The 13,633-nt window shown below is 38.8% G+C and overlaps 1 protein-coding gene across 1 annotated transcript in view; it reads right to left on the bottom strand.

Moving 5' to 3' along the window:
* Positions 1–13,633, bottom strand: part of LOC110464681 (probable E3 ubiquitin-protein ligase HERC4) — an 82,599-nt gene that overhangs the window by 42,168 nt on the left and 26,798 nt on the right. The window contains exons 12-17 of the mRNA XM_021520020.1: positions 12,989–13,123; positions 11,519–11,685; positions 9,705–9,754; positions 8,617–8,676; positions 5,566–5,751; positions 997–1,086 (exon numbers count right to left, since the gene is read on the bottom strand). Coding sequence (XP_021375695.1) covers positions 997–1,086; positions 5,566–5,751; positions 8,617–8,676; positions 9,705–9,754; positions 11,519–11,685; positions 12,989–13,123 — 688 coding nt within the window. The remainder of the gene's footprint in view (positions 1–996; positions 1,087–5,565; positions 5,752–8,616; positions 8,677–9,704; positions 9,755–11,518; positions 11,686–12,988; positions 13,124–13,633) is intronic.

Genomic DNA, 13,633 nt, shown 5'->3' with positions numbered 1-13,633 from the left:
GGGGGGGGGGGGGGGCTAGGGGCTAGGAGACATGAAAATCAAATTTTTTATAAACCACACAAAGGCCTTTACTATGAGTAGTATTTGGTTTTAGCATTTCTGGAAATGAAGAAGATTTATATTTTTTTTCTAAATTTTCCCCTTTTTGGCCCCTAACTAAACCCCCTACGGGCCACACCCTTATTTCATAAATCCATTGAGCCCCTGGTCCCAAGGATGCTTCATATCAAATTTAGTTAATATTCCAAATCCAAAACGATATTTAAGCCTTAAAATGCATAGTGCATTTTTTATATACATGTAATAACATACCTGGTATATGATGGGATGAAACACATGTGAACATATACAATGATGTGCAGGAGTGCATCTTGGAGAACATGTTTGCAAACAACAGGATTTTCTACACACAAAACTGTTCAAAATATGCATTTCAATCCTGATGTTTAAAAGAAAAAAATCTTTGATTTTATCAGGGTTTCTTTATGTTCATGATACTTTTTACATCAATTGTCTGAACAAATTATAGAACAGCCGTTTTTGCAGAAATAAGGTCATTGGGGTCAATTAACCTCTGGTGATGAGTTGTTGTTTGGGGAGGCTTAGATTAATGTGCCACTATTTTAATGTGTGTGTCACCAAATGCAACTAGTTTACATGCATGTTTGTAGTACATCGGTGTATGAGACATAAGCCATGGTGTTTTCCAGATCCACGCAATCTTTGATAGCAAGGTAATCACTAATTTGGAATATTTACAGTTTCAAAACTACATCACTGCCAAACAGGAAATCTACTTAAATCTGAAAATATTTACACCCGAATCAATGTGACAAATCACAATAGTCAATCATTCATTATTTATCCTTTCTACCCAAAATACCTAAATATATCTGATGATTTTAGTGTACATCTCAAGACCCCTCCCTCCAACCAGCTGTTGTGTTCCCTTTGATGGTTCTCTGATCTCCTGACAAATGGCTATATAACACTTACCCTCATTTGCATGTTTGCATCAGTCTGAAGCAACAAGCTTTTGGCAGCACCATCGAACACAAATGGATAGTTACAGAAAGAGAGAGTGGGCTGAAACATACAATAACAAACATGGTAACAGCTTTACATATATAACTTCCTGTAGTATCCTCTACCAAAGTTGTAAGCTGTCCCAGAGTAACATACAATAACAAACATGGTAACAGCTTTACATATATAACTTCCTGTAGTATCCTCTACCAAAGTTGTAAGCTGTCCCACAGTAACATACAATAACAAACATGGTAACAGCTTTACATATATAACTTCCTGTAGTATCCTCTACCAAAGTTGTAAGCTGTCCCACAGTAACATACAATAACAAACATGGTAACAGCTTTACATATATAACTTCCTGTAGTATCCTCTACCAAAGTTGTAAGCTGTCCCACAGTAACATACAATAACAAACATGGTAACAGCTTTACATATATAACTTCCTGTAGTATCCTCTACCAAAGTTGTAAGCTGTCCCACAGTAACATACAATAACAAACATGGTAACAGCTTTACATATATAACTTCCTGTAGTATCCTCTACCAAAGTTGTAAGCTGTCCCACAGTAACATACAATAACAAACATGGTAACAGCTTTACATATATAACTTCCTGTAGTATCCTCTACCAAAGTTGTAAGCTGTCCCACAGTAACATACAATAACAAACATGGTAACAGCTTTACATATATAACTTCCTGTAGTATCCTCTACCAAAGTTGTAAGCTGTCCCACAGTAACATACAATAACAAACATGGTAACAGCTTTACATATATAACTTCCTGTAGTATCCTCTACCAAAGTTGTAAGCTGTCCCACAGTAACATACAATAACAAACATGGTAACAGCTTTACATATATAACTTCCTGTAGTATCCTCTACCAAAGTTGTAAGCTGTCCCACAGTAACATACAATAACAAACATGGTAACAGCTTTACATATATAACTTCCTGTAGTATCCTCTACCAAAGTTGTAAGCTGTCCCACAGTAACATACAATAACAAACATGGTAACAGCTTTACATATATAACTTCCTGTAGTATCCTCTACCAAAGTTGTAAGCTGTCCCACAGTAACATACAATAACAAACATGGTAACAGCTTTACATATATAACTTCCTGTAGTATCCTCTACCAAAGTTGTAAGCTGTCCCACAGTAACATACAATAACAAACATGGTAACAGCTTTACATATATAACTTCCTGTAGTATCCTCTACCAAAGTTGTAAGCTGTCCCACAGTAACATACAATAACAAACATGGTAACAGCTTTACATATATAACTTCCTGTAGTATCCTCTACCAAAGTTGTAAGCTGTCCCACAGTAACATACAATAACAAACATGGTAACAGCTTTACATATATAACTTCCTGTAGTATCCTCTACCAAAGTTGTAAGCTGTCCCACAGTAACATACAATAACAAACATGGTAACAGCTTTACATATATAACTTCCTGTAGTATCCTCTACCAAAGTTGTAAGCTGTCCCACAGTAACATACAATAACAAACATGGTAACAGCTTTACATATATAACTTCCTGTAGTATCCTCTACCAAAGTTGTAAGCTGTCCCACAGTAACATACAATAACAAACATGGTAACAGCTTTACATATATAACTTCCTGTAGTATCCTCTACCAAAGTTGTAAGCTGTCCCACAGTAACATACAATAACAAACATGGTAACAGCTTTACATATATAACTTCCTGTAGTATCCTCTACCAAAGTTGTAAGCTGTCCCACAGTAACATACAATAACAAACATGGTAACAGCTTTACATATATAACTTCCTGTAGTATCCTCTACCAAAGTTGTAAGCTGTCCCACAGTAACATACAATAACAAACATGGTAACAGCTTTACATATATAACTTCCTGTAGTATCCTCTACCAAAGTTGTAAGCTGTCCCACAGTAACATACAATAACAAACATGGTAACAGCTTTACATATATAACTTCCTGTAGTATCCTCTACCAAAGTTGTAAGCTGTCCCACAGTAACATACAATAACAAACATGGTAACAGCTTTACATATATAACTTCCTGTAGTATCCTCTACCAAAGTTGTAAGCTGTCCCACAGTAACATACAATAACAAACATGGTAACAGCTTTACATATATAACTTCCTGTAGTATCCTCTACCAAAGTTGTAAGCTGTCCCACAGTAACATACAATAACAAACATGGTAACAGCTTTACATATATAACTTCCTGTAGTATCCTCTACCAAAGTTGTAAGCTGTCCCACAGTAACATACAATAACAAACATGGTAACAGCTTTACATATATAACTTCCTGTAGTATCCTCTACCAAAGTTGTAAGCTGTCCCACAGTAACATACAATAACAAACATGGTAACAGCTTTACATATATAACTTCCTGTAGTATCCTCTACCAAAGTTGTAAGCTGTCCCACAGTAACATACAATAACAAACATGGTAACAGCTTTACATATATAACTTCCTGTAGTATCCTCTACCAAAGTTGTAAGCTGTCCCACAGTAACATACAATAACAAACATGGTAACAGCTTTACATATATAACTTCCTGTAGTATCCTCTACCAAAGTTGTAAGCTGTCCCACAGTAACATACAATAACAAACATGGTAACAGCTTTACATATATAACTTCCTGTAGTATCCTCTACCAAAGTTGTAAGCTGTCCCACAGTAACATACAATAACAAACATGGTAACAGCTTTACATATATAACTTCCTGTAGTATCCTCTACCAAAGTTGTAAGCTGTCCCACAGTAACATACAATAACAAACATGGTAACAGCTTTACATATATAACTTCCTGTAGTATCCTCTACCAAAGTTGTAAGCTGTCCCACAGTAACATACAATAACAAACATGGTAACAGCTTTACATATATAACTTCCTGTAGTATCCTCTACCAAAGTTGTAAGCTGTCCCACAGTAACATACAATAACAAACATGGTAACAGCTTTACATATATAACTTCCTGTAGTATCCTCTACCAAAGTTGTAAGCTGTCCCACAGTAACATACAATAACAAACATGGTAACAGCTTTACATATATAACTTCCTGTAGTATCCTCTACCAAAGTTGTAAGCTGTCCCACAGTAACATACAATAACAAACATGGTAACAGCTTTACATATATAACTTCCTGTAGTATCCTCTACCAAAGTTGTAAGCTGTCCCACAGTAACATACAATAACAAACATGGTAACAGCTTTACATATATAACTTCCTGTAGTATCCTCTACCAAAGTTGTAAGCTGTCCCACAGTAACATACAATAACAAACATGGTAACAGCTTTACATATATAACTTCCTGTAGTATCCTCTACCAAAGTTGTAAGCTGTCCCACAGTAACATACAATAACAAACATGGTAACAGCTTTACATATATAACTTCCTGTAGTATCCTCTACCAAAGTTGTAAGCTGTCCCACAGTAACATACAATAACAAACATGGTAACAGCTTTACATATATAACTTCCTGTAGTATCCTCTACCAAAGTTGTAAGCTGTCCCACAGTAACATACAATAACAAACATGGTAACAGCTTTACATATATAACTTCCTGTAGTATCCTCTACCAAAGTTGTAAGCTGTCCCACAGTAACATACAATAACAAACATGGTAACAGCTTTACATATATAACTTCCTGTAGTATCCTCTACCAAAGTTGTAAGCTGTCCCACAGTAACATACAATAACAAACATGGTAACAGCTTTACATATATAACTTCCTGTAGTATCCTCTACCAAAGTTGTAAGCTGTCCCACAGTAACATACAATAACAAACATGGTAACAGCTTTACATATATAACTTCCTGTAGTATCCTCTACCAAAGTTGTAAGCTGTCCCACAGTAACATACAATAACAAACATGGTAACAGCTTTACATATATAACTTCCTGTAGTATCCTCTACCAAAGTTGTAAGCTGTCCCACAGTAACATACAATAACAAACATGGTAACAGCTTTACATATATAACTTCCTGTAGTATCCTCTACCAAAGTTGTAAGCTGTCCCACAGTAACATACAATAACAAACATGGTAACAGCTTTACATATATAACTTCCTGTAGTATCCTCTACCAAAGTTGTAAGCTGTCCCAGAGTAACATACAATAACAAACATGGTAACAGCTTTACATATATAACTTCCTGTAGTATCCTCTACCAAAGTTGTAAGCTGTCCCAGAGTGGTTGTTTATGAAAGACTTTTCTGTACAAGAATATGCACCAGACATGAACACACTATGTTACTGTATGATCAATGATGTAATTTGACTCTGATATATCTGGAGTTTTCTCTGTCACAGCCTTCATTATCTGTTTTTTCTTAATATATATTTCAGATTGGCATCAAATCAATAATGTGTTATCATTACTTTGAATAAGCATTTAAAATCTTCCTCTTACTGGACTTTGTTTGAGCCGACTTCCTACATGTAGCTAATTATACCTGCTCCTTTATAGTGGACTAACACTGCTGTCTCACAAACGATACAAACCATTGGGAACATTCCAAGTCTGGGTTGATACAACCAGCTGAGGTAATCCCTCTCGATGTCGACACGTTCCCGTAGCTCCGACACGTAAAACTGGTGGTAGGCGATGAGCTGACCATGCTGTTCATTCACCACATTCAGCTTCTTTAAGACCTCCAATGCTACCTTTAATACTGCAATGTTGGTCTGCTAGCCAGAAAAAGAAGCATTTTTTTATTTAAAATCCCAGAAATAAATTATAGATACACGATATTAACACACCCTGAGCTTCTAGTCTGGGTCCTGAAATTACAGACACACCATGAGCTTGAAGCCTGGGTCCTGGCAATGCACAGACACACCCTGAAATCTAAGCCTGGGTCCTGACATTACACAGACACACCATAAGCTTGAAGCCTGGGTCCTGGCATTACACAGAAACATCCAGAGCTTAAAGCCTGGTTCCTGATATTACAGACACACCCAGAGCTTGACGCCTGGGTCCTGACATTACACAGACACACCCTGAGCTTGAAGCCATGGTCCTGTCATTACACAGACACACCCTGAGCTTGAAGCCATGATCCTGTCATTTAACAGATACACTCAGAGCTTGAAGCCAAGGTCCTGACATAACCGACACACCTTGTGCTTGAAGCCCGGGCCCTGTCATTACACAGATACACCCAGAGCTTGAAGCCTGGGTCTTGTCATTACAGACACACCCAGAGCTTGAAGCCTGGGTCCTGAAATTAAACAGACACACCCAGAGCTTGAAGCTTGAAGCCTGGGTCCTGTCATTACACAGATACACCCAGAGCTTGAAGCCTGGGTCCTGACATTAAACAGACACACCCAGAGCTTGAAGCCAGGGTACTGACATAACAGATACACCCTTAGCTTGAAGCCTGGGTCCTGTCATTACACAGATACACCCAGAGCTTGAGGCCTCGGTCCTGTCATTACAGACACACCCAGAGCTTGTAGTCTGTCTCCTGACATTACAGATACACCCAGAGCTTGAAGCCTGGGTCCTGACATTAAACAAACACACCCAGCGCTTGATGCCAGGCAACTGACATAACAGATACACCCATAGCTTGAAGCCTGGGTCCTGTCATTAAACAGATACACCCAGACCTTGAAGCCAGGGGCCAGTCATTACAGACACACCCAGAGCTTGAAGCCTGTGTCCTGTCATTACACAGATACACCCAGAGCTTGAAGCCTGGGTCCTGACATTACAGACACACCAAGAGCTTGAAGCCTGGGTCCTGACATTACACAGACACACACTGTGCTTGAAGCCCGGGCCCTGTCATTACACAGATCCACCCAGAGCTTGAAGCCTGGGTCTTGTCATTACAGACACACCCAGAGCTCGAAGCCTGGGTCCTGAAATTAAACAGACACACCCAGAGCTTGAAGCCAGGGTACTGACATAACAGATACACCCATAGCTTGAAGCCTGGGTCCTGTCATTACACAGATACACCCAGACCTTGAAGCCAGGGTCCAGTCATTACAGACACACCCAGAGCTTGAAGTCTGGGTCCTGGCATTACACACACAGAGCATGAAGTCTGCGTCCTGGCATTACAGACACACCCTGAGCCTGAAGCCTGGGTCCTGGCATGACACAGACACACCCTGAGCCTGAAGCCTGGGTCCTGGCATTACACACACACAGAGCTTGAAGTCTGGGTCCTGGCACTACAGACACACCCTGAGCCTGAAGCCTGGGTCCTGGCATTACAGACACACCCAGAGCTTGAAGCCAGGGTACTGACATTACACAGACACACTAAGAGCTTGAAGCTTTGGTCCTGGCATTACACAGACACACAAAGAGCTTGAAGCCTGGGTCCTGACGTTACAGACACACCCAGAGCTTGAAGTCTGGGTCCTGACATTACAGACACACACAGAGCTTGAAGCCTGGGTCCTGGCACTACAGACACACACTGAGCCTGAAGCCTGGGTCCTGGCATGACACAGACACACCCTGAGCCCGAAGCCTGGGTCCTGGCATGACACAGACACACCCTGAGCCTGAAGTCTGGGTCCTGGCATTACACACACAGAGCATGAAGTCTGCGTCCTGGCATTCCAGACACACCCTGAGCCTGAAGCCTGGGTCCTGACATTACAGACACACCCAGAGCTTGAAGCCTGGGTCCTGGCATTACAGACACACCCAGAGCTTTAAGCCTGGGTCCTGACATTACACAGACACACCAAGAGCTTGAAGCCTGGGTCCTGACATTACAGACACACCCAGAGCTTGAAGTCTGGGTCCTGACATTACAGACACAAACCCAGAGCTTGAGGCCACGGTCCTGGTATTACACAGACACACCCTGAGCCTGAAGCCTGGGTCCTGACATTACAGACACACCCAGAGCTTGAAGACACGGTCCTGGCAATACAGACACACCCAGAGCTTGAAGCCTGTGTCCTGTCATTACACAGACACACCAAGAGCTTGAAGCCTGGGTCCTGATATTACACAGACACACCCAGAGCTTGAAGCCTGGGTCCTGACATTACACAGAAACATCCAGAGCTTGAAGCTTTGGTCCTGGCATTACAGACACATCTAGAACTTGAAGCCTGTGTCCTGTCATTACACAGACACACCAAGAGCTTGAAGCCAGGGTCCTGACATTGCAGACACACCCAGAGCTTGAAGCCTGGGTCCTGACATTACAGACACCAAGAGCTTGAAGCCTGGGTCCTGACATTACAGACACACCAAGAGCTTGAAGCCTGGGTCCTGGCAATACAGACACACCCAGAGCTTGAAGCCTGGGTCCTGACATTACACAGACACACCAAGAGCTTGAAGCCTGGGTCCTGACATTACAGACACAAACCCAGAGCTTGAAGCCACGGTCCTGACATTACACACACACACGCTGAGCTTGAAGCTGGGGTCCTGACATTACATAGATATATGTAGTATGATATTCAAAATATTCATGTTTTTTACTAGACAAAAGATCTTTTATATTTAATCATAAAAATGTACATGTATCAAAATATCTTTTTTAAAGATGAGTGTATAATAATTACCTCATTTTCTGAAGTAGTTGTCTTTAAGTTCAGTACATATATCACAACTTGCTTGTAAATCTACAAAGAAACGAAATCTGTATAACATACACTAACACTACGCACCTAGCTATATAGAAAATATTGATCTACTCAAACGTTGTAAATGAACCAGTTGATATCGCGTTTGTTACACCATAGGTCAAATACTCACAAATGAGAACAAGAGGCCCAGAGGGCCTGTATCGCTCACCTGAATATGTTTAAAATAATTGGTATGAAGTAAAAATATAGCACTCCATGGTAGGTGCTGCAAGTCCATATGAAATTTCAGAAAGATCCATCCAGTACTTGAGATATAGCATCAACAAATTTCAAACAGAGCCCCACCCCTATGCCCCTAGGGGGGTAATACCCACCAATTATACAAAATTGAGTCCCCTTGGCCCAAGGATGCTCCAGACTAAATAAGGATAAAATCCCTTAATCCCAATGGTCGAAAAAGGATTTTAAAGGTTTTACCTCTATTTCTCCTATTGGGCCCCTCCCTTCTGCCCCAAGAGGGGCCACACTCGCTGTTTATACAAAATGGAGTCCCTTTTGCCCAAAAATGCTCCAGAGACTGAAGGGGATCCAATTTTGTATAACTGTTGGTCTGCTATATTTCCCCTATTGGGCCCCGCCCCTCAGCCCCCAGGAGGGCCAGATCCACCATTTATACAAAAAGAAATCCCCTTCCCCCAAGGATGCTTCTGACCAAATATGGAACAAATCCTTTCATTCCTACAGAAGTAGAAGGATTTTAAAGGTTTAACCTCTATTTCCCCTATTGGGCCCCGCCCCTCTGCCCCCAGGGGGGCCACACCCACCGTTTATACAAAATTGAGTCCCCTTGGCCTAAGGATGCTCCAGGCCAAATTTAGTAAAAATCTATTTGGCTGTTCAGGACTAGTAGCGTTTTAAAGGAAAAGTTGACGGACGGACGACGGACGGACGACGGACGCTGCGGTATGGCATAAGCTCACCATGGTCCTTCGGACCAGGTGAGCTAAAAAGCACAAGGAACATATGAAGAAGAATTGTATACCTACATTTCCTCTTATACTTACATATACAATCTTGCTGAAAAATGAATTCTTTAATTTTGACCACCATATATCTGGAAATATATAAAAACAACAGATTAACTACTTATCAGTGTTATACTAAATCAATGTTGCTATTTCTATATTTTCTAGAGTTATAGAATTCTTTTTTATGGTAAACTGACCAACAAGAGATATTTAAAAAATTCACTACCTAAATACAACAAGAGTACCGCGGGGCGGAACAAAATGCACCCGTCGAATGCCATAGTGTTATATACTTTCTTACATTGAAATAAGATCTGCATCATTCTAAGAGTGGTTAACTGATATGCTATAAAAAATGTAGGAGAAAATCTTCAGACAAAAAATCAAATACTGAAATGAACAAAAGGCAATAAATTTTGAAAAAATCGTCGAATCAAAATTCTTTTAAGGAAGACACAACTTCATATCATGATTATAATGTATACCAAGTTTCAAAGAGATCGGTCGAAAAATGTAGGAGATTGCCAGACAAAAATCAAATACTGAAATGAACAAAGGGCAATAACTTTTGAAAAAATTGTTGAATCAAAAAAATTTTAAGCGAGACACAACTTCATATCATGATTATAATGTATACCAAGTTTCAAAGAGATCGGTCGAAAAATGTAGGAGGAGATCTCCGGACAAAATTCAAATACTGAAATGAACAAAGGGCAAAAACTTTTGCAAATATTATTGAATCAAAATTCTTTTAAGGGAGACACAACTTCATATCATGATTATAATGTATACAAAGTTTCAAAGAGATCGGTCGAAATATGTAGGAGGAAATCTCAGGACAAAATTCAAATACTAAAATGAACAAAGGGCAATAACTTTTGGAAGAATTGTCGAATCAAAATTCTTTTAAGGGAGACACAACTTCATATCATGATTATAATGTATACCAAGTTTCAAAGAGATCGGTCGAAAAATGTAGGAGGAGATTGCCGGACAAACAAAGTTTACGCCAGATGGACGGACGGACAACGCCATACCATAATACTACCGTCAAATTTGACGGTCGTATAAAAAAGGAAAACTCCTGGCGATTTCATTGTAATGTCAATCAAATCTGTTGGTGCAATGACTCTGAAAATGTCATTTCTGTCTATTCAGTAACATGTCTGTCCTGCTCAAATATAAAAAATGATTCCTTACTGAATACTAGTTCTATAACACATGGGATGAGTACTTTCCACAGTTATCACACTCCAGAAAAATATCACATTAGTCATCCTGCTTCAATAAATTTGTCAGGTATTCATCGAGAAACATTACTTATTCTCTTTCCTACAAAAATCATTCATGTCTAAATTAGCTATAAGTATTTGAAATATGGGTTGCTACACTATCGTTAAATAATAATAGTTTCTCTAAGAGGTTTTAGTTGTTTATCATGATTTAACAATGGCTTTTATCAACAATTAACCCAATTCAAAGATTTCAATTTTTAAAATAGTTCTTGTTTTAAATATGCAAAAAAAAGCCTAAGTTTGAAATACACAAAATATAGTCCAAGTTTGGAATACATCACTTGCCTTTATATTAACAGTACTATTACATCCATGCCTAGCTTTGAATATCAAAAATGACAGAGGTATTCACCTGGAAATGTATTTTATTTTCAATGAGCTTATCTGAGTTTTAATAAGTCAACTTAAGCCTGATGTTTCTCCATCAAAGACCTGCTGAGCTGAACGATGATGCTAGCAATGATCCAGAACGACAGTTGAAGCGGCCATGACCTGTTACTATGGGATACAGTTACAGAGATGACAAGATGAACTGCTCAGTGATAGTGTACTTACCTAAAACTTTAGATCCTGCCTTTTCCAGGTTCATTATACACCTTCCAAATGGAATGATAAGTGTCAAATAGTTTTTTGGCTGGTCAAACAGGTGAAATTCGGCCAAGATAAGGTAGAGCCGTAGGGCTTCCACGTCAGGGGGGGACGGAGGTAGTGAAGACAATAATCTGGTTATAGCTAGAAGTTTACGCCAGATGGACGGACGGACAACGCTAACAAGGTCAAAGACATCGGATAATGACTTTATCAATAAACAGAGAAGACGTTTGATAATGACATTATCAATGAACAGAGAGGACGTTGGATACTGACATTATCAATGAACAGACAAGACGTTTGATAATGACATTATCAATGAACAGACAAGAAGTTTGTTAATGACATTATCAATGAACAGACAAGAAGTTTGTTAATGACATTATCAATGAACAGAGAGGACGTTTGATACTGACATTATCAATGAACAGACAAGACGTTTGATAATGACATCATCAATGAACAGACAAGACGTTTGATGATGACATTATCAATGAACAGAGAAGACGTTTGATACTGACATTATCAATGAACAGACAAGACGTTTGATAATGACATTATCAATGAACAGACAAGACGTTTGATAATGACATTATCAATGAACAGACAAGACGTTTGATAATGACATTATCAATGAACAGACAAGACGTTTGATAATGACATTATCAATGAACAGACAAGACGTTTGATAATGACATTATCAATGAACAGACAAGACGTTTGATAATGACATTATCAATGAACAGACAAGACGTTTGATAATGACATTATCAATGAACAGACAAGACGTTTGATAATGACATTATCAATGAACAGACAAGACGTTTGATAATGACATTATCAATGAACAGACAAGACGTTTGATAATGACATTATCAATGAACAGACAAGACGTTTGATAATGACATTATCAATGAACAGACAAGACGTTTGATAATGACATTATCAATGAACAGACAAGACGTTTGATAATGACATTATCAATGAACAGAGAAGACGTTTGATACTGACATTATCAATGAACAGACAAGACGTTTGATAATGACATTATCAATGAACAGACAAGACCTTTGATCATGACATTATCAATGAACAGACAAGACCTTTGATAATGACCTTATCAATGAACAGACAAGACGTTTGATAATGACATTATCAATGAACAGACAAGACATTTGATAATGACATTATCAATGAACAGACAAGATGTTTGATAATGTCAAATAAACAGACAAGACGTTTGATAATGACATAATCAATGAACAGAGAAGACGTTTGATACTGACATTATCAATGAACAGACAAGACGTTTGATACTGACATTATCAATGAACAGACAAGACGTTTGATAATGACTTATCAATGACTAAAGAAATTGTTGAATGACAACTTTATCAATGAGCAGAAAAGTTGTTTATTATCTGATCAGCTTACAGAGAGATGAAGATTTCTTTGTTTACCTTTTGTATCACAGTTGTATTTTTGGACATTCCCAGTTTGTGCATAGAGTTCCTGACCAGATTCATGTCCAATCCAGGGTTTTTACTGCTACACCCATAGTGTTCAGGTCTGTAAACCAATACAATCATAGTGTTCAGGTCTGTACACCAATACAACCATATAGTTGTCATGTCATAATTACACCCATAGTGACATGAGTTGTCATATGTCATAATATTAATACAAATATACAGAAATAGATTCATAAAAATGATTAAATCTAAGATAATCATCGGTATTTCTACCTGTCTGACCAACGTTTTGTTCAGGGATTTCCCTCTTCTAGCGCATGCGCATTTCACACCATTTCTTTGTAAACAAAATGACTGACCGTGTGAAGTAAGCCAAAGAAAAGTGTTGTACCGTGTCAGCTACGAAGCGAAAAGTTGCCAAATGGTCAAAAGATAGCGCACTGAGTACGTTACGGAATCATTATTACAGGTGGGAAGTATTCAAAGGAGAAAATAACTGTCCTAGCAGTTAGTACGGTGCATGTTTGCTTCCGGATAGCCGGTTAAGCTGAAATGGAATCGACAGAAATACTAGCGCTGTTTATGTTATGAATAAATATCTAAAACT

This window comes from Mizuhopecten yessoensis, unplaced genomic scaffold, assembly GCF_002113885.1.
Source record: "Mizuhopecten yessoensis strain PY_sf001 unplaced genomic scaffold, ASM211388v2 scaffold11021, whole genome shotgun sequence".
In the NCBI taxonomy this organism is placed as follows: Eukaryota; Metazoa; Mollusca; class Bivalvia; order Pectinida; family Pectinidae; genus Mizuhopecten; species Mizuhopecten yessoensis.
Note: the sequence above shows the minus strand (reverse complement) of the source record. Positions and strands in the feature narration are given on the sequence as shown.